At 49.1% G+C, this 17,589-nt stretch overlaps 1 protein-coding gene across 4 annotated transcripts in view; it reads left to right on the plus strand.

Annotated features, from left to right (window-relative positions):
• Positions 1 to 905: 905 nt before the first annotated feature.
• Positions 906 to 17,589, plus strand: part of LOC111839227 (TLE family member 1, transcriptional corepressor) — a 32,413-nt gene continuing 15,729 nt past the window's right edge. Inside the window, exons 1-8 of one of the 4 annotated variants that reach the window (XM_023802925.2) lie at positions 906 to 1,723; positions 2,231 to 2,331; positions 3,251 to 3,314; positions 3,462 to 3,506; positions 11,365 to 11,427; positions 11,523 to 11,627; positions 14,723 to 14,915; positions 16,243 to 16,259. In XM_023802925.2, the coding sequence (XP_023658693.1) occupies positions 1,700 to 1,723; positions 2,231 to 2,331; positions 3,251 to 3,314; positions 3,462 to 3,506; positions 11,365 to 11,427; positions 11,523 to 11,627; positions 14,723 to 14,915; positions 16,243 to 16,259 (612 nt within the window). In that variant the 5' untranslated portion in view covers positions 906 to 1,699. The remainder of the gene's footprint in view (positions 1,724 to 2,230; positions 2,332 to 3,250; positions 3,315 to 3,461; positions 3,507 to 11,364; positions 11,428 to 11,522; positions 11,628 to 14,722; positions 14,916 to 16,242; positions 16,260 to 17,589) is intronic. The other 3 variants (XM_023802926.2, XM_023802927.2, XM_023802929.2) reach the window with 3 other exon arrangements.

Here is a 17,589-nt window from a genome sequence, read left to right on the forward strand (position 1 = left end):
GGGGTCCCCTCCCCCATTATGAGAGTATCCATCCTTCTGTCTGTCTGTACAAGTTCATCTATATATTATTTGCTTTCTTTTTACTACTCTTGCATCAGATTTCCTTTAACAACCATTCCGTCAGATTTTCCAATTTATAAAAACTGAGACTGAAATAATAATTTTCGATAAATAAATGCGGCTCTATTTTCTCATGATGCATTTATTTTACACTGTAGAGTTAAATTAACATATAAAGCGTAATTCAAATTATATATTATTCATTTTATGGCATAATAACCATAATATATTTAAAGGTAATGCGTACACTCTTTGAATGTATCAATTAAATGTCGCTGGTGACGGGATCATAAAACATCTTTTTAAAAATGCAAATGACACAAGAAATTAGTTGCTCACAATTATTAGGATATGAGTGATGCAATTGGTGTGAATGGACAGAGACAGGGAATGCATTGTTCCAAGGTTATTTTTCTCATTAAACCCAATTTAGCAGACGTACTTGTTGTGTCCCCGTGATTAATCGAGAATGTGCACAAAATTATCATCCGCAGCATTCGTCACATGAACCGACTTCCTCAAAACAGGCTGATGCACTAAAAATCCAGGCTTTCCAAAACATAGAGCGGTGGTGTTTATCTCTTTAAGAACTGCACACTCCACCACGTTACTTTGATTGACAATTGAGAATTGTCACTCTCCTGTAGCCCGACTTCTCGTTCTTCATTCCAATCTCAACACAGCAACCCATTCCATTGGTTGGCGCCCGCGTAGCTCAACGTAATCGACGTATTCAACTACACAGCAGTAACTCTATTGGTCAACCCTGTTCACCGCGTCATTTACCCACGTGGAGCGATTGCTTCCATTGGCTGTTCTCAGTTTTCGGGGCGGATCTTCGCATGGTTAGCTCTGAGAGTGTGAAACCGCGTGTGAAAGTGACCAGTGGAGGAGAGTAGGGTAAAGAGCGGTGTTGCTATTCCTATTATAGAGATTATTATTATCACCAATACTACTGTTTTTTCATTGCATGATTTTATTGGTATGATATTTTGTTGGACACGTACCGCTGAGTACTTTTTGGTCGCATAGGGTGTTTTATACATGTCAAACATTGCCCCGAGCTGATCGTTAATTGGGGGCACAGTCGCAATTAACTTTTGATGATTCAATTGCGTGCGATTCTGGATGGGTTTTGGACTTCTGTCGGAGTAGTTTTTGTTTGTTTTGGTCGTGCGCTCCTTCGCTAGGCTTCTTTTGCTGGATATTGCTATCCGGAGCCAACATCATCACATTGACAGAAAATACATTTCAGTGGAGTTTTCTCTTTTTTATATTTCTCTGTTTTTGGTTGTTCGTCTGGTGATTTATTTTTTTTCCCCGTCGTTTGATTGTATTTCTGTCTCTCCGGTGGAATACCAAAAGCAATCGAGAAATAGCTCGCAGTTGGATCCGAGTTAGGTAATTACAGAGCAGCGGCGGTGGAAGCGCCTGTTTTTGTTCTGGGGAGACACCGAGCACAGGAGAACGACGGGGGGTCGGCCATCGGTGCTTCTTTTGCGGCCCCTTTTCATCGGGGACGGTCCAGGATGAATTTATCCTAATCTCGAGCTTTCCTTTCGGCGATTCCGAGTTCTTCCTGAAACAAGCTTAAAACGTAAACAAGCGAGACTTTAAGATTCCCGAAGGAGCTTCAACGATGTTTCCCCAAAGCAGGCACCCGGTGAGTCAATCGATATCCGGATAAAGAACAACTTTTCTCTTTTATAGTTTAACGACGGTGTGTTGCGTGGGTTGTTAGTTATGCCGACCGATGCATTGGGAGTACATGCCGCTTTGCCCGCGACACCGTACCGCATGGTCGGCTCCGCGCGATCGCCGCCGTCCTTTGATCGGCGCTACTTAGTAGCTCCCTTGTTTCAAGCATCCCCTTTGTTTCTCATTAGATGACCTAAAGTAACACGGCCAGTCGTGCTGTAGCGCCCCTCCGCATGCACTATTGTCGGAGGCCACATCCCAGAAGAGTTGCACTACAGTTTGCCCGATGCTTTTATGACTGTTGTTAATAATCATTATGTCAGATCTGGCTTTTGGGGTTCTGGGGGAGGGGAGGGGGAAACGTGTCCCCGATGTCACATCTGCGTTTCACGGCTTATTCAAAAACACACGTTTTTTAGTATAAGAAAGGGACGTTGTTTCGGATTTAAAAAATAACCTCCTTCTTTTACAGACCCCGCATCAGGCTCCTGGGCAACCGTTTAAGTTCACAATCCCGGAGTCCTTGGATCGGATAAAGGAGGAATTTCAGTTTCTACAGGCCCAGTATCACAGGTTTGTGCGACATCTGATTAACATGAGAAGAGCTGAAAGTTCCCCCCTCCCATGTAGGCTCTTTGTGTCCAGTCTGCGGTAGGTAAAGCTGCGGTATGGCTTCCGAGCCAGACGGTGGCGTCTAAATCACTTTAAATAATCTCAGTCCCCCTCCCGTCCAAATATGCCATGCTACTGTCTGTGCGCGCTGTGTAAATATACTCTATACTACAGCATTTTTTAATTGACCTTTAATTAGGGATGATTTTAAACATGGTTTGTGCCGATAACTTTTAAAAAGATGACATGTCCCATCCTTTCGTAATTAGAAAGATAATACAGTGAATATCTGCGAATCATAGTAGTAAAGTATGTATTCCGTTGCGTGTTTAAGGATTTTGGTTTCTGACTGGGATCTTACTTAAGACGCTTGTGGGGATGTAACATGAATTTGTATAAACCCGTATTTGACCTCGCGAGCTGCTGTATGGCACTGAATGCTTCCCTGTTAGAGACAGCTGCTCAAAATGTCATGTTGTGATTGTTACTTGAGAGGCCCTCCCCCACACAAAATGCTCAGAGACGGACACCACATGTAGTGGTGGGCCTCAAGTCGCTATGGCTGTAAATTAAGTATTAAAGCATTGGGTTTACAAAAATTGGCTGCATGCTATGGAGGGGGTGCATTTTACAAGATAACTTGGTTGGGCGTTGCAGCTGTCTTCCGAGGACGTCCGTATTTCATTTAATGGCTTCTGGCAGGGATGGGTGTGGGATAGTTGATGGGGAGAGGATTGTGAATATTCCTTCTTGTGTGACGGTCTTGTGGGGCTTGGAATCTGCACAGAGGTTTCTGCCCGATGTTGTCTTTTGGTGGTGACCTTTTTCGTTATTTATTTTTTTTTTTAAAAAGTTCGCTATCTGTGCATTTTGTCTGCAGCCTGAAGCTGGAGTGTGAAAAACTGGCCAGCGAGAAGACGGAGATGCAGAGACACTACGTCATGGTGAGTTTGCGGCCTCCTGCCAGAGTCCACGACAAGCCCCGGTCAGCGCTTTGTCCCACAGACTGGCGGCGAAGTGGGCGGTGCGTGTGCCCAGACCGATGTGTTTTACGAATAAACTGATGCTATTGTCTTTTTTTTTTTTTGCAGTACTATGAAATGTCTTACGGGCTGAACATTGAAATGCACAAACAGGTAGGTGATGCATTATTTTGTTACCCTCCCCTGCCAATTCTCTGCTCTTGATTTGAAACTGGAGTACAGCTGGCTGGGGGGGATGGTGGGCCGGTTGGGGATAGCGTTAAACCTGTGTGGCAAATCCTTTGGCGTAATGAGAAAAGCAGGAGACTTTCTGAGCTGGTTTTTATAGAGGGACTCTTCTGAAGTTGATGGGGAAAACATTTGTGTATGGGTCAAGCCTGGGTGACACTCCTGAATCAGTGGGCGGGGCTTTGTGGGCCTGGCTCATCATGGGGGGGGCGCCAGCATAACTCACAAAGCCTTGAATGCTGTGACATATGAGTGATGTCTTGGGACAGTTGACTGAATGTCTTTTGTGTTGGGGTGACGGAGCGGTTGTTCAACATCCACATTCTACGTTACAGTGGTCATCGTTTGGAGAGGAGATGTTTGTGGTTGGGGGGGGTGAGGGATGCTTGTTTATGTGCTCGCTAGCGCATTCTATAACATCAGAGTCTTGGCAACGCCGTGGCCATTAGGAGCTGATTGGTGCTTTATCGGCAGATCATCGTTAGTTGACAGCGTGGCGGTTCAGCCGTGGAATGAAATTCTCACTTGATGAATTTGTGCTGCCTTGGCGACCTCCCACCCCCCCCTGTTTGATTTCATTACCGTGCCTGCCTGGCCCGGCCCGGTCAGCCAGTGTGCCGTGGGGGGGGGGGGGTGGCAAGTGGAATTGATTAGTGGAGTCCACTGTTCTTGTTCTCTCCCCTCTGCCATGTTTGGAGCCATTTATTAAGCTTGTTTGCTGGGAATGTCACCGAGTCCTGCTTTGTGTGTGTGTGTGTGTGTGTGTGTGTGTGTGTGTGTGGCAACTTATTTTACTTCGAAGGTTCCGAGGCATCTCATCTCCGCCCGCACGGAACCTTCTGGAGGATTAGCAGGGCTGTGGGGCCGACCGAATTAATTTTCTCGTAATTGCTTCTAAAGCAGAGAGGGAAACAGGCACGGCAGAGTGAGGCAAATTCCGGCGAGATCCTGTAGGGTTTGGCTGGGGGGGGGTGGTTGGAATGGCTGGGCCTGTGCTTACGGGAGGGGCGGGGCGCGTCACGCTTGCGGGGAAAGACCTCGGTGGGAGGCGGGACGGGCCGGGCTGTTTCGGGTGAGTCCCGGGCAGCCGCAGACGAGCGGTAACCTCAGGGCGTTGGCAGTACCGTTGTTGTTTTGGCCTTTCTGGTGCCATCTGTCGTGGCAGAACACACGCCCCGGTGGCCCGTCGGAGGTGCGGGCGCGTCCAATGAGGCTGGGAGGTGTGGTAAAAATAACTGCCGTTATAATCGCTGCAATAATGCATTCATGGCGCCTGGTTAGGTGTCTGCTGGGGACTCTTTGGGGGCTCGGTGGGTCTGACATCCAGGCATCAGTGTTTCGGTGGCAGGGAAGGGGGCGGCGAGGCCGGCTTCCTCCCTGCAAGCCAGCCAGCCCTAAGTGCTCATTATGTTGTAGAGAGGAGCCAGGACGGCTCCCATTACTTCTGACAGCACTTCTCTCCAGAGGCAAGCAGGCCGGGAACGCGCCCCCCCCCCCCTCGTCCCTCCCCCGCTGGCCCTCAGATCGTTTCTCTTTTATTGCTTTTAAGCAAATGCTGGCGCTCATTGTGAGGGAAATGTCATCCTGACAATGTCTCTGTCGGCGGGGGGGGCGAGCGGCCGTCCGGCGGCGGCGGCCCCGTCACCGGGGCCCACTCCGTGCGGGGCCTCGCGGGGGCCCCCCGCTGCTGCCCTTTCTTCTCCCCCCTTTCAGGAAGGCTTTAATTCAGCCCCCCATTTGCTTATTCAGGCCCCTGTCATACTCTGCGAGCAGACTCAGATATTTTCTATCTCCTGGTTCGTGGCCTGGATGGGGGGAGGGGGTGCATGTTTTTTTTTTTTTTTTGTTTTGTTTTTTTAGTTAAAGAACACCCCCCTTTCCCTCTGGATTGGTCCTGGAGGTACAAAAACCCATGGAATTACAAATTGGCTATGATTTGCTGGTATAAACCGTGGTGTGTGTGTGTGTGTGTGTGTGTGTGTGTGTGTGTGTGTGTGTGTGTGTGTGTGTGTGTGTGTTGCTTTAATTTCATTAGTTAAAATTTCGCCAATCTCACTCAATCACCATGCCGGTTTTGTGCTTTGAAAAGCGGTACGCTTCACTTCACTTGTAAGAGCTGTTTACTCAGCCATCCCACATGCCCCCCACCCCTCCTTTACAAAAAAACAGCACAAAGTGGCTGTTCCAGCCTCTGACTGTTTGTTCTTTATTGGGGGGTTTTGGCTTTGAGACAGGATTTCCCATGGGGAGGGGTGGAGGTGGCTAACACCGTAAGGAGAGCCCCGGTGGGGAGTGGTCACGGGTCATCGGGCCGCCCCAACCCCACTCCCCTTCTCATTCGACCCCCCCCCCCCTTTTTTTTCCCCCTGTACTACAATGCACCAATTCATCCATTGTGTGGAGGAGAAAGAAGAGGCAGGTTTGCAGAGGCTCCAATGATTCTCAGATGATTTAACTAAAACAAAAAAAGTCTTAAATAGTTTCCGCTGTCCCTGGTTGCCCTGGGGGCCTTGGGGCTACGGATGGTGGTCCTCCACATGTGGTCGTCCAGGCGGCCATGTTTGGTGCTCCTTCAAGGATTTGGAGAGACAAAAGCAGTTTATTTGGTAAACAAATTCTCTACTGTCCTAGAGCAAGATGGGGATCTACAAATTAGGGTTATCTGCTGGGTTGTGTTGGATTCTTCAGCAGAAGGTGTTGGAGGACTAGCTCAGTTGGTCTGTTAATAGACACCTGCAGAGCCAGTCTCCACCATGAATCTTCCACCAGCACTGTAAAGTCATATAAGCCATATGACCTTAAAAGACGGCCCCTGTGCTCAGGAGGAACCCTGCAAGTGCAAACAAAACTGACCAGGGCTCTAGTGTCAAAGATCATTGAATAAATGGTGTTTTTTTGGGGGGGGGGGGGGGGGAAGGTATTGATGTTGGCATCTGGCCTGTTGGCTGCTTTCACCCAAACAGATGCTCTAAGATGTCACTGATGCACAAGCATAAACCTTCACATTTGTCTTTGGCTGCATGCTCTCAATATTACACGTAAAGTGGGTTATAATCATTAATAAAGCTTTGATTGGAAAGAAATGCCATTTCCTCTCTGTGATGGACCAGCTTCAACAGGATGTAAAAGTAAAATCATCATTCATTGCAGTTTTCCATTGAATCCGTTGTTGGGACATTATAACTAGATCGACATTGTCGTCAGAGCGTAGCTGTCAGTACATTGGGTTTGACCCTCCATATTGGCTCTCAGTAGGACCGTTGGCTGCACTGTTTTGTTCCGATGACACTGGGCCCCATGAAATCATACAATCCAGTCCTCCTTTGGGGTCCAGTTCCTGTATGCTGGAATTTGCTTCTACACCTGCTTGATGAGATTAAAAACACATAAAGATTGAATAGAAATGGTCAACAGCTGGACGTGCTCATAACATGATGTCTCAATGGTCTTTGGGGTCAGATGTGCTGTGTAAGTGAATACACTATTGCTGGTATACTAATACGTCGTCGATGCCTTTGTTGCATAGCGTGCATTACTTCTGCATTCAAATGCTCTGGCAGAGAAATGTAAATAATGCTATGCAAAGGTGAGAAACTTTATATTTTAAGTACTTCTGCCACAGAAAGCCTAAAATTCAAAACTTGCTGCCCGCAAATACATGGGTCTTTAGTTTTTGCAGTTGCAAAAACAATATGTAGCAGACAATTGTCCAGAGCAGTGCACAAATGAGGCAAATTGCGCACACAGCTACAACGTTTATATGACAGGGTGGGGTCTGAGTTTACTGCGCTGCTGATGGATAGCGGTATATGTTACCGCGTTCTACTCGCAGGGAGCACCATCCCATTGCACGTTTCCGGTATACGCCGATGGCACCTTGTACTTTCCTCACGGGCTCCTGTCACGGCCGCTAAGCTCTGGCACATGCAAATCGAAACACGTTCCCACGGCGTTAATGTCACCGACATCGCCGTATGGGCTGCACTCCGCCACCCGTGAAACACGCATCTTTTTGGCAGGGTTTCTTCCTGGGGCATTAGAGTTTGGCCTCATTGCTGATTTGCCAGCGGGTTTGGGGACCCCTGGTTTGGTTACCTGTCCCGGTTTAGTGTGTGGGTTTGTCAGCTTGGAGGTGACGAGCTGCTTTTAGTTCTACTGAATTCTTTCAAGCATCACATTCTTCCTAATTTTCTTTTGTTGACTCATCTAGAGAGATGTGCAGCTTTCTAGACTCCTGTTTATACAGGCCGGTTAAAAAGTCTGATGTGTTCATGTGAGCTCCGTGTTTGTGCTCTGGAACTCATGCTTCCCATTTCATTACATTTTTTTTCCTACTAGCAAAACACTGTTCTGGAGGGAAATTTTAGTACTCGAATATAACATGGCCAGTGTTTTGTTCTTTAATAAGCATACTCGAATAATGAGTTCAACTGTACATCAGCTTTAGAAACAAGCTGTATTCTATTTAATGATCCTTTTTGTTCACGGCAGCAGTCTTCCACTGGAAAAGTGCAGCTTCTGATTTCAGTGAAACGGTTCAGGGTTGGGTTTTAATCTAGGATGTAAAAGCCCTAACGTACCCAGCGTATGCCGACCCGCATGGCCGCTTAGCTGGTCTCGACTCGCTGGGAAGGTTGCGGGAAGCGACGGATGTGTGGTGATGTTTTTCCGTCTGGAGAATAGTTCATGAGGTAGATTTTATGAGTGTTGAACCATAGGCAGCCATGTGCTGTACCACAGAATCAGAGTTTTTGCTGCAGAAGCCTTTAGCTGCACTTGGTTGGTTACAGTCTGTGGGGTTTTTCCGAACTAGACTCCTACAAGGGATTAGATTCGGGGGGGGGGGGGGCGGGGTGTTACACCGTTCTTACTGGAGAACTTGGGTGCTGGTTACAGGTGTTGTCGTTGACCCGGTTGATTCTGTTTAAATGTAGCATTGGCGTAATCGCCATCCCCCGACCAGGGTTGGGGTTGGGTGCGGGGTATTGGACCATCCTCCTCTGCTTGGCCATGTGTGATGTGTATTTTGCCCTCCGTGGGGTGGCTGGCAGCCCCTTACTTTGCCTGTCCAGTTAAGGCGAATTGCAGCCTCCAAGTGCTGCCTAATTATTCCCTGCTTCTGTGGAAGGTTCTGGATAAACCTTATATTTTCCTCTGCCTGTGACAATCCTGTTAAGGCTGCATCTTGGAACTGCCCCCCCCATGTGGTTCCTGTCCCTAGACATGTTCTGTGAGCACTGCAGTCTTGTCACCTACTAATGCTGTCTACAAAACACCACCCTCCATTGTTCCCTTTCTGGTACAAACATTTTGTCTTATTTACCATTTTTGTTTATACTTTTGAATTGTTTTGTTTGCAATGATTTCTAACGACCAAACAGCCCCTAATCTTGCTGGTCCGCCTTTCTCCTGTGTTTAATTTGCCGAATGCTAATTGGCTTGTTTTCAGTGCAGATGAACGAGGGCACAAATGGAAAGCAAAATAATTTAAAGAACTTTACCTGTGGGAACCCTTGCAGCACGCCTGAGTTGAAGAGACTTAATGGGGCTAAATACTGGTTTGAATTGTATTCGAAAGCTAATGGAACATCAATGATATCCCATGATCCCCCGGGAGACTGAAATCTGACTCATGACCCCAGCTCATCTGTTTTTTTTTTTGTCATCGCCCCCCACCGAATATGGCTGGGAAACCGAGATGGATGCGGCTACTTCCAGACCGCTATTACTCAGGAGGCTGGGAAATTTGATTGGCTGTTGCAATTTGAGCAGAATCATTCGATTTGAGAGCAACACAAAGATAAGATATCCAATTATCCCGACAATTTGCGGGGTTGGCTCCCGTTGCTATGGAGACGCCTGTTGGAACAAATGAAATTTTAAGCAATGAAATAATCTTAAAGTGCGCATGGGAATCAGCGAATTTGTCGCTGGCACTTGGCTAAATTGAATATAAGCTTGACATGCGATTGTATGACATTGATGCACTGCCGGTGTATTAGGTTTTCATGGCCCTGGAGTGCCTCAGAGAGCGTGAGCGTGGGGACCCCGATGTGGAATGTTCCGGAAACGACACGGAGGCATACCTAAATCGCGGTGGTGTGGTTTGGGTGGAGGGGCGTGATTTTAATAGCTCTCCAAAAGATACTGGCAGGTCAAATTTTGGTGGTGTGTGTGTGGTGGGGAGGGGGGGGGGGGTGCGAGGCCATCAGTGCTTTACGGGCTGGTGGTAGACGCTGGGGGGTGTGCATACAATCCACTCCAGGCACATGCGGCAGCAGGTCGTCTCTCTTCCCAGCAGCCTGTAGGTAGAACCACGGCCAGAGGTGTTCAGTGTTTTTACCCCCTGCCTGCCATCTTGGACTAAATCGTTAAGGTGCTCCTGGGTTCCTTATTTGTCATTATCCTTGACCTTCTGGTGTTAGCTTGATGGTACCTGGTGCTACTGAGGGCGGGTGTCTAACCCCCCTACCAAGTCATTCCTACGTTTTTGGTTCTGCAAATGGTCTTGAGTACCTCCGACATTTGCGGGGCCATGATGCCCGTTTGAGAGGGCTGCTGAATGTCCTCTGCCAGCCATTACCCCAGGATGCATGGATTCACAGAGCCGCCTAGCGTAGGCTAACACCTGGCACGGCGTGGTACACAGGCTCCCCCAGTCGCCTTACCCTGCAGTATAGATTACGCCTGGCTGTACCCGGCATCAGCTTTGATGCTGTCCGGTAGACTGGGCCACGGGAGGAATGGAGAACAACCTGGGGGGGGGGGTGCGTAGTAGGGAAAATCAGTGTTTCATCAAAGATGCGCGGAGGGGGTTGGTGCAATGGCTGAAAAACAGCGGTGGTGCATGGCTGTGGCATGAGACATCGGGACCGCTTAATTACCCAGGGCTAACCTGTTTACTGCTTAATTACCCAGGGCTAACCTGTTTACCTAACCGCCTGAGAAGCATGCTGCAGCCGTGCGCGAAGCCCTGAGAGGAAGGGCGGGGGGGCGTCGGTTGGCAAATCAAAAGGCCGTCATTGTGGCTAGATGGGTGGGGGGGGGGGTGTGAATGGGCCGGCTTTGTCACTCTTTGATGGTTCCTCCTCCCCCCCATAGAAATGGATGGGGGTGCTCAAGAGGGCTTGCTTTGCAAGCATAAACAATTAAAAGGCACTTGAGGTGCAGTGCTGGGAAAGATGCCCCCCCCTCCCCCCTCCGGGTACTCTTATACAGGGAGCTAAAGGGACTCAGAACTGCTGCTTCCTCAAGCTGCTTATGGCTGTTAAAGCCTAAATACTTCCTTGTGTGTTCATCCCTAGTGTGGGTTTTGTACTTTGGGGGGGGGGGGGTGCATGCGTGTCATATTCAAATCAGCCATCAAGTATTTCTTCGTAGATTATAATTTTCTGGACTTCATGCCTGTAAGAACCCGCTGAGTTCCACTGCACGCCCCGGGTCTGCGTGTGAGCATGTGCGTCTCTGTCCACCTGTCTCTGCATGCCAGCAGTCTGATGATGGGATTAACTTGGCATATCGCCCCTATTTCCTCGTCAGACTTGTTTGCGCGTGTGGTTTTAGGCTGAGCCTCTGTTTATCTCTCATAACCTAAGCTCAAACCACATTGGTTTGGTGTGATCCTGACTAATATCAGGATCTGGCTGTCTTTGAGAAACGCTCGAAGCATATTAGGTAATATGAGTAAGTTGTGGTGTTTTTCTTTCTCTCTAAGTTACTTATTTTATTTTAATCAGTCTGTATTAATGTGTCCGTCTCTCTCCCCCTCTTTCCCCCCTAACAGACGGAGATTGCCAAAAGGCTAAACACAATCTGTGCACAAGTCATCCCCTTCCTCTCTCAGGAGGTAAGTCGCCTTGGCTTGTGTTGGTGTCCCGTTGTGGGCGTGGCTTCTGTGCCATGTGACTGACCCGCTCCCTCTGTTTGTCTGTGTTTGGCCAGCACCAGCAGCAGGTGGCTCAGGCCGTGGAGCGCGCCAAACAGGTGACCATGGCCGAGCTCAATGCCATCATCGGGGTACGTGGACTTCCTGGTCTGCCTCCTACAGTGTGTATACCATTTCTGTTACCCTCTTTTTTGTGGGCTGGGGAGGGGAACGTTTTTACGTAAAGTACCAGTCCTAATTATGGGAATATAAACCAGGTGTCCAGTAACTGAATCATCAGGCTAATTCACTGAGTAATAAGTTAACCAAGTGGACACATGGGTAATTACTGCTGTGATTCGCCATGTATGGTAGACCTGGCAGGATCTCTGTGTAGTCCTGCGGCTTTCTGAGAGTGATTGTAATCTTAAGTCATTCGTCAGGTACAGGTATGGAATATCAACATCTTAAGTGCCTAATTCACTCAACTGAAAACTGAGGTCTTGTGTTTGGATATTTTCTGCCATCCAATTGGTCCTGCCAAGGTCACATGACCCTTTAATTAGAATGGGTGTGCCCAGAATAGCAGTATGTCTGGGGTCACATGCTTGGATGGCTCTGAGAGTTTGTGGTTAAAGGGAATGGACATTTTTTCTCTTCTTTTTTTTAATGACACCTTTACACATAATACTTATGTAAAGCTCCCCACAAACTGTCCTACTGCAGATAAAAGACTACCTAAAAGATCTTAAAATATTTTAATCCTTTGCCTAAATGAAGTTTTGGGGAAAAAAACAGTGATGAGAGATGGGAACTCCTCTGCTGTGTTTCTCTTCTGAAGGCCCGTGTGCAGCCACATCAGAATGATGATCTGAGAGTGCGATGTCTCTCACAGCCCGCCCCGTGCCGCGGGTGTTTACATTATTTCGTGGCGCATTCTGAAAAGCCAGGCTTGTGTGTAGGAATTTAAACGAGCCGTCACGCTGAGATTGGTGCAGGTCCCCTGGCTCTTTGAAGAGGTGTGGGCTTCGTCTCTCCCTTAATTTCAGCTTTTATTTGAGCTGACAGTTGCTACGCTTTGGCGTCCACGTTTATCGGAATTAGCGCCTCGCACAGCTAGCTGCTCTTCCCTTGTACATCGACAAGAACCCCCCCCCCCCTCCCCCCAATCTCCTTTCCTGAGAAAGCTTTTGGCCTTTTTGGGTTGATTAGAGATATAGGAGGAATGGTGTTTTGGATGAATGGTGGGGTGTGGGGGGGGGGGGGGGGGGCTGGGAATTAGCCACGGTGGTGGAAATAGACCTTAGAAAACAACCTCGAGCATTATCAGCTTGAGAAGACTCAAATGAGTCATTTATCAATTTCTGTTAATTGCTTGTGAGGAGGTGCCCTGCTGGGCTCAGTGTGTTTCCCAGACGCTTTGTGATGATAATGAGACGTGAGGCAGCGGGGATTAGTGCTGTCACCGTCCCCATCACCGTCCCCGCGCTCGGCCTGCCGACAGCCGCACAATGGAGCTCTTTACCCTCCACCCACCTCCCCGTTTATCTGCCCCGCCACTCTTTACTCACTTATTTATTTATCTATTTATCTTACATACATACATACATACATACATACATACATACATACATATGGGTGTGCCCTCTTGTGAGGGTGGGGGGAAGGGGATGTTGCTGGGGGCGGGGGGTAGCATGGCTATGAGAATTGGCCCGGGCCGCGAGTCTCGGGTGTCTCTCTGTCGGGCTCGCTGTGGGCACGCCGGCAATAAGCCATCGGCAGTCAATTAGGTGAAATAAAGTCGGGGGGGGGGGGTGACCTTCGAGTCCCTCTAATGGTATCTTCTCCTGTGAATTGCTTGGCTCTGCTGGATTTTCGGCTTAAATCTTATTCATGCGGCTTTATAATACTTGGCAGCTTAGCCTTGCGTAAACATTGACTCCCTTTGTGGATGCCGCACACACACACACACACACACACACACACACACACACACACACACCCGGCCATCTCTATGACCCCCCGAATCACCCCCTGTTGTAATCGCCTGCATTGTTTTTGTTCAGCTTTTTTAAATTTTAAGGTTCATGCGGCGGTAAAGGAGACAGTCACTTGCGGGGGGGGGGGGGGGCATGGCCGGTCTCCGTGGCACGGCTGGGGGGGGGTGGGTTTGTACCCATGGGTGACGTGGCTCCTATCATGTGCAGGCCTGTGATATAAACACCTGCTCTAATGGCGCATTACGGGGGCTGCAGTAACGCCATGGCATCTCCCATCACTTGATCCTTCTTAGTCTATTTACACGCGTTACAAAATTTGTCTTGTAAAATCCCGGCTCTCTCTCTCTCTCTCTCTCGCTAAATGTGATTTATTTCCCACGTCTAGCGGGCGGGCGGGCGGGCGGGCGGGGGGCGGCCTCGCTCCTCTCAGCTTGGAGAGCGGCCATTTCCAGCCCTAAGTGTGCTTTAAAGTGCTGTATAATGACGTTTTTGAGCACAATGGCTTTCACGCGTTGCTGCTCCCCTAATTCGCTGTGAAAGAGATGTGTGTGCATCCTGACAGTCAAACGCGCACCCCCCACACACCCGCCGACCTTTGTCCCCCCCTCCCCCATCTCCGCCTTTCAACCCGATGAAAGCCTGCCTGACGAGCCCCCCCACGATAGCAGCTGGCTGGCCCCAGCCCCCCTCCTCAGTCAATCGCAGCTGTCATTATTGTTGAGGATTTGACCCTAGTGTAGAGCAGTGTGGGGGGGAGGGTGCTGAAGAGCTGTCACCGCGGTGATGTTTGGGTTGCGGGGTGGGGGTGGGGGGGGGGGGTTGTGTGGTTTGGATGGCTATTAGTGAGCGGCTCAGAAGATGGGAAGAGAGGGGGGAGGGATAATGGGATGTGTTGTCCTGTGGGGGGGAGGAGAAGGGGAGGCTGTTCTCAGGAATGAGCTGAATGGATGCAGGGCTGGTAATGTTAGTGTCTCGCTCACCTTGCTACAGCAGCACTGCGATTCCTATAAAAGGATGATGAGTGTTTTTAGCGGTATTACTTGCTTAATAATCGTCGCTTCAAACAGTGGGATCTTAATGAATCTTTACTGATAAAATTAACTTTTATTAAACTGTCTCTTAAAGTGTTTGGCTCTTGGCACTGGGACTGCGCAGTCTGCTGGGTGCTGATTGGTATGTGAGATGTGATTGGCTCCCAGCAGCATTGGTATGTGAGATGTGATTGGCTGCCCCGATATGTCCGTCAGACGCACTGACGGCTATTCCCTTCTCCGCAGCAGCAGCACCTCTCGCATGGCCACGGCCCCCCCGTGCCACTGACCCCCCACCCTGCCGGACTGCACCCAGCTGGCCTACCTCACCTGGGGGGCAGCGCCAGCTTGCTCGCCCTGTCCAGTGCCCTTGGGGCCCCGCCCCACCTGCCTGTCAAGGAAGACAAGAAGAGCAGCCACGAGTCGGACCACCACAGAGGTGAGCGGCCAGGCAAGATCGATTAGGCCGGTTTGGGGCAGCCCCCGGACTTACCTCTCCCCTCCCCCCGCTGCTCGCGGCTCTCACTGGCATCACCTAGATTTATTTTTTTAACTGCGGTTTTTCAAAGTTTCGGTTAAATCCGGAAGTCTGAACAAAGCAAGGAAAAAGACAATTCCCCCCCCCCCCCCTTTTTTCTTTTCAAGATGCGTTAAGGTTTTTTTTTCTTCCTCAGCTACTGTGCAGAAAATAAATATTTGTAGCCTCTCAGAAGACAAGAGGTCCAAAAAGGCTTTCTATGAAGCCTGAGCCCTGGGTGTACCCCCCCCCCACAGTTTCAATCATTATTATTATTATTATTTTAATGGGTATAGGCTGTGTCCTGCTTGCTGTATTGAACTTAAGGAATGCTTTGTGCAGTGGTTGTGTGTTGTCGTTTCCAAACGGCATAAAGGAGACGGTGATCACATAAAAGAATAAATTCACTTTAAATTGCATATTAAACTGAGCTATTCAGGTTTAACAATCATGTGAACGGCAGCGGTAGTATGCTGTGAAGCAGGTCTGCCTTCGGAGTCCTCGGGCGCAGGACTGCCCGTTTTTACAGACGTGTACAATCACGTGTCGCTTTTCCAAGAATTGTTTAGAATTTGTTTTTTTGTTTTTTTTTTTTTATTTTCAAGGTGTTACGGTTGTGTTTAGTCCCACGGCGTTCCTGAAAGCCGGCCGTGGGTGTGTTTTTATTTAAGAAGAAAAATGTTTTTTGTTTTTTTTTTTTTTTTGTATTACAACCAAAACAGAAATGGAGGCACATGCCCAGTCGTGTTTTGTGGTTGACTTTAATGTCGCCGCTCCCGTCAAGGGCTTGGTCAGGGGTCGCTGATAGGCCAGGCCCGTGCACCTGTAGCAGGTGCCGAGGGCTATAGCCAGGACTTCCATGGCCAAAGGGGTGGGGTGGTTTGGGGGTGGGGCAGGGAGGCGGGTCTCTTTTTATACTGTAACGACTGACAAGAAATTGCACTTGAGTCTATTTAAAAAAAAAAAAAAAACAAAAAAAAAAAAATTGACTGGTAACTTATTTGTATTAACTGCAAATATTGGAGCAGTAGCGTTGGCTGTAATGATTAAGATGGGACGCATGTAAACAATAAACAATTCTAGAGAAATGTGCTGTATTAGGATTGTTTGGTTTGTATAAATAAAATCTGATGGAAAACCTTGCATTGGCCCTGTGTTCCTAATTTCATTTTTTTCTTTTTCGTTTCTGCCTTTGCGCCTTGTTTCTGAACGGCCGTGTTTGTGCGTTTCTTGGTAACCACGGAAACAGAGAGGGAGCCGAGCACGGTAAGTACCCTTGATCTCCTCTTCACTCAATGCTAAAGCTCATCTGTCGATGGGCCGTCCGCCTAGTCGCTATTCTCCGGTTATGATTGTCTTCTCTGTGCCGCACCTCTGCTCCCTTCCTACCCGTCTTCTAGCTTGTGTACAGTAATCTATAGCAGAACAGTTGGGGCAGCTGCTAAACTTCAATAACGTGGTAGATGTACAGCGTAGCAGCTGCCCACTCTGTTGCATGCATGCCTTTTTGTGCTTCTGGGTTAATTCTTTAAATTTTTAACACTTTTGTGTGTGTGAGCATATCGTTTATTTTCAGCAAAGGCTTCTGCGTTGAATGTCTGCCGTCAGTAGCCACGTAACCTGCGTCGTGGCCCGATGCTTGTAGTTATGTTTCTTGGGAGGTGCGCGTCAGGCTATGGCTTTGGGTGCGTGGCTACGCTGTTCACTGTACCGACGGTGTTGGTTCTACGCAGAAGTAGAAGTAAGTCGGCCTTAAGGCGTTTGAGGTAGTGTCTGTATTGCCGTGCTGCCAGCGACCGGTTGGACCTGTTCCGCTGTAGAACTTCCTGTGCGGGGCGCTCCAGAGAACGGGCTGTCTACAACCGGCGGACTCCCCCCGTCAGAGTGATGACTTCTTGGGGAAGGCTTTTGACGTGACGTGGCACATTCAGGGGAACCATGCAGGGAGTTTAGGTGTTAAGCTTCTGGCCGTGATATGTGGCGTCAGCTGATGCGTGATGTCATCCAGGGCTGGATCCAGGTGTCGGCAAACTAGGCAGCTGCCAAGGAGCCGTTCGGCACAAGGGGACCCAGACAGAAAGTCCTAAAAAATGCATATATATGGCTGGGTGTGCCTGCGCCTGCGGCCCCTGAACGGCCTGCGCTGCGGTTGAAGTGAAGTGTTCATCACTTGTCTTGGTAGGGGGGCCCTACCAAGTGAAGCTTTGCCCCCCCCCCCCCCCGTGCTGTGAGTGGATCGCGGGCGGATGTTACATGCAAACGCTCAATGACCGCAGTGCCACTGCAGGGGACATTGGAAACTCAGCTGTCACGAGCAAAGAGGGAACGCCCCCACCCACTGGAGGCACTCGACAGTTCAGTAGAGGCTCGATGCTCCTCTGTCTTCTAGTGCTTGTTGGTTTTCTTCCCCCCCCCCTTCCTTGCCACTGTTGAGGTTATATCTGTGGGCCCCAGTTCCTGCCCATCCTGGTCCCCACCCCCCAGTTGTCATGGCGTGGGGGCCTGATCATAGACATGCTAATGTTCAGGCCCAGCCACATCTCACATCTGCAGCCCCTAATCCTGGGCCGTTGGGCTCCTTTGTCGTAAACAGCCA

This window comes from Paramormyrops kingsleyae, chromosome 2 (genome assembly GCF_048594095.1).
Source record: "Paramormyrops kingsleyae isolate MSU_618 chromosome 2, PKINGS_0.4, whole genome shotgun sequence".
NCBI lineage: Eukaryota > Metazoa > Chordata > Actinopteri > Osteoglossiformes > Mormyridae > Paramormyrops > Paramormyrops kingsleyae.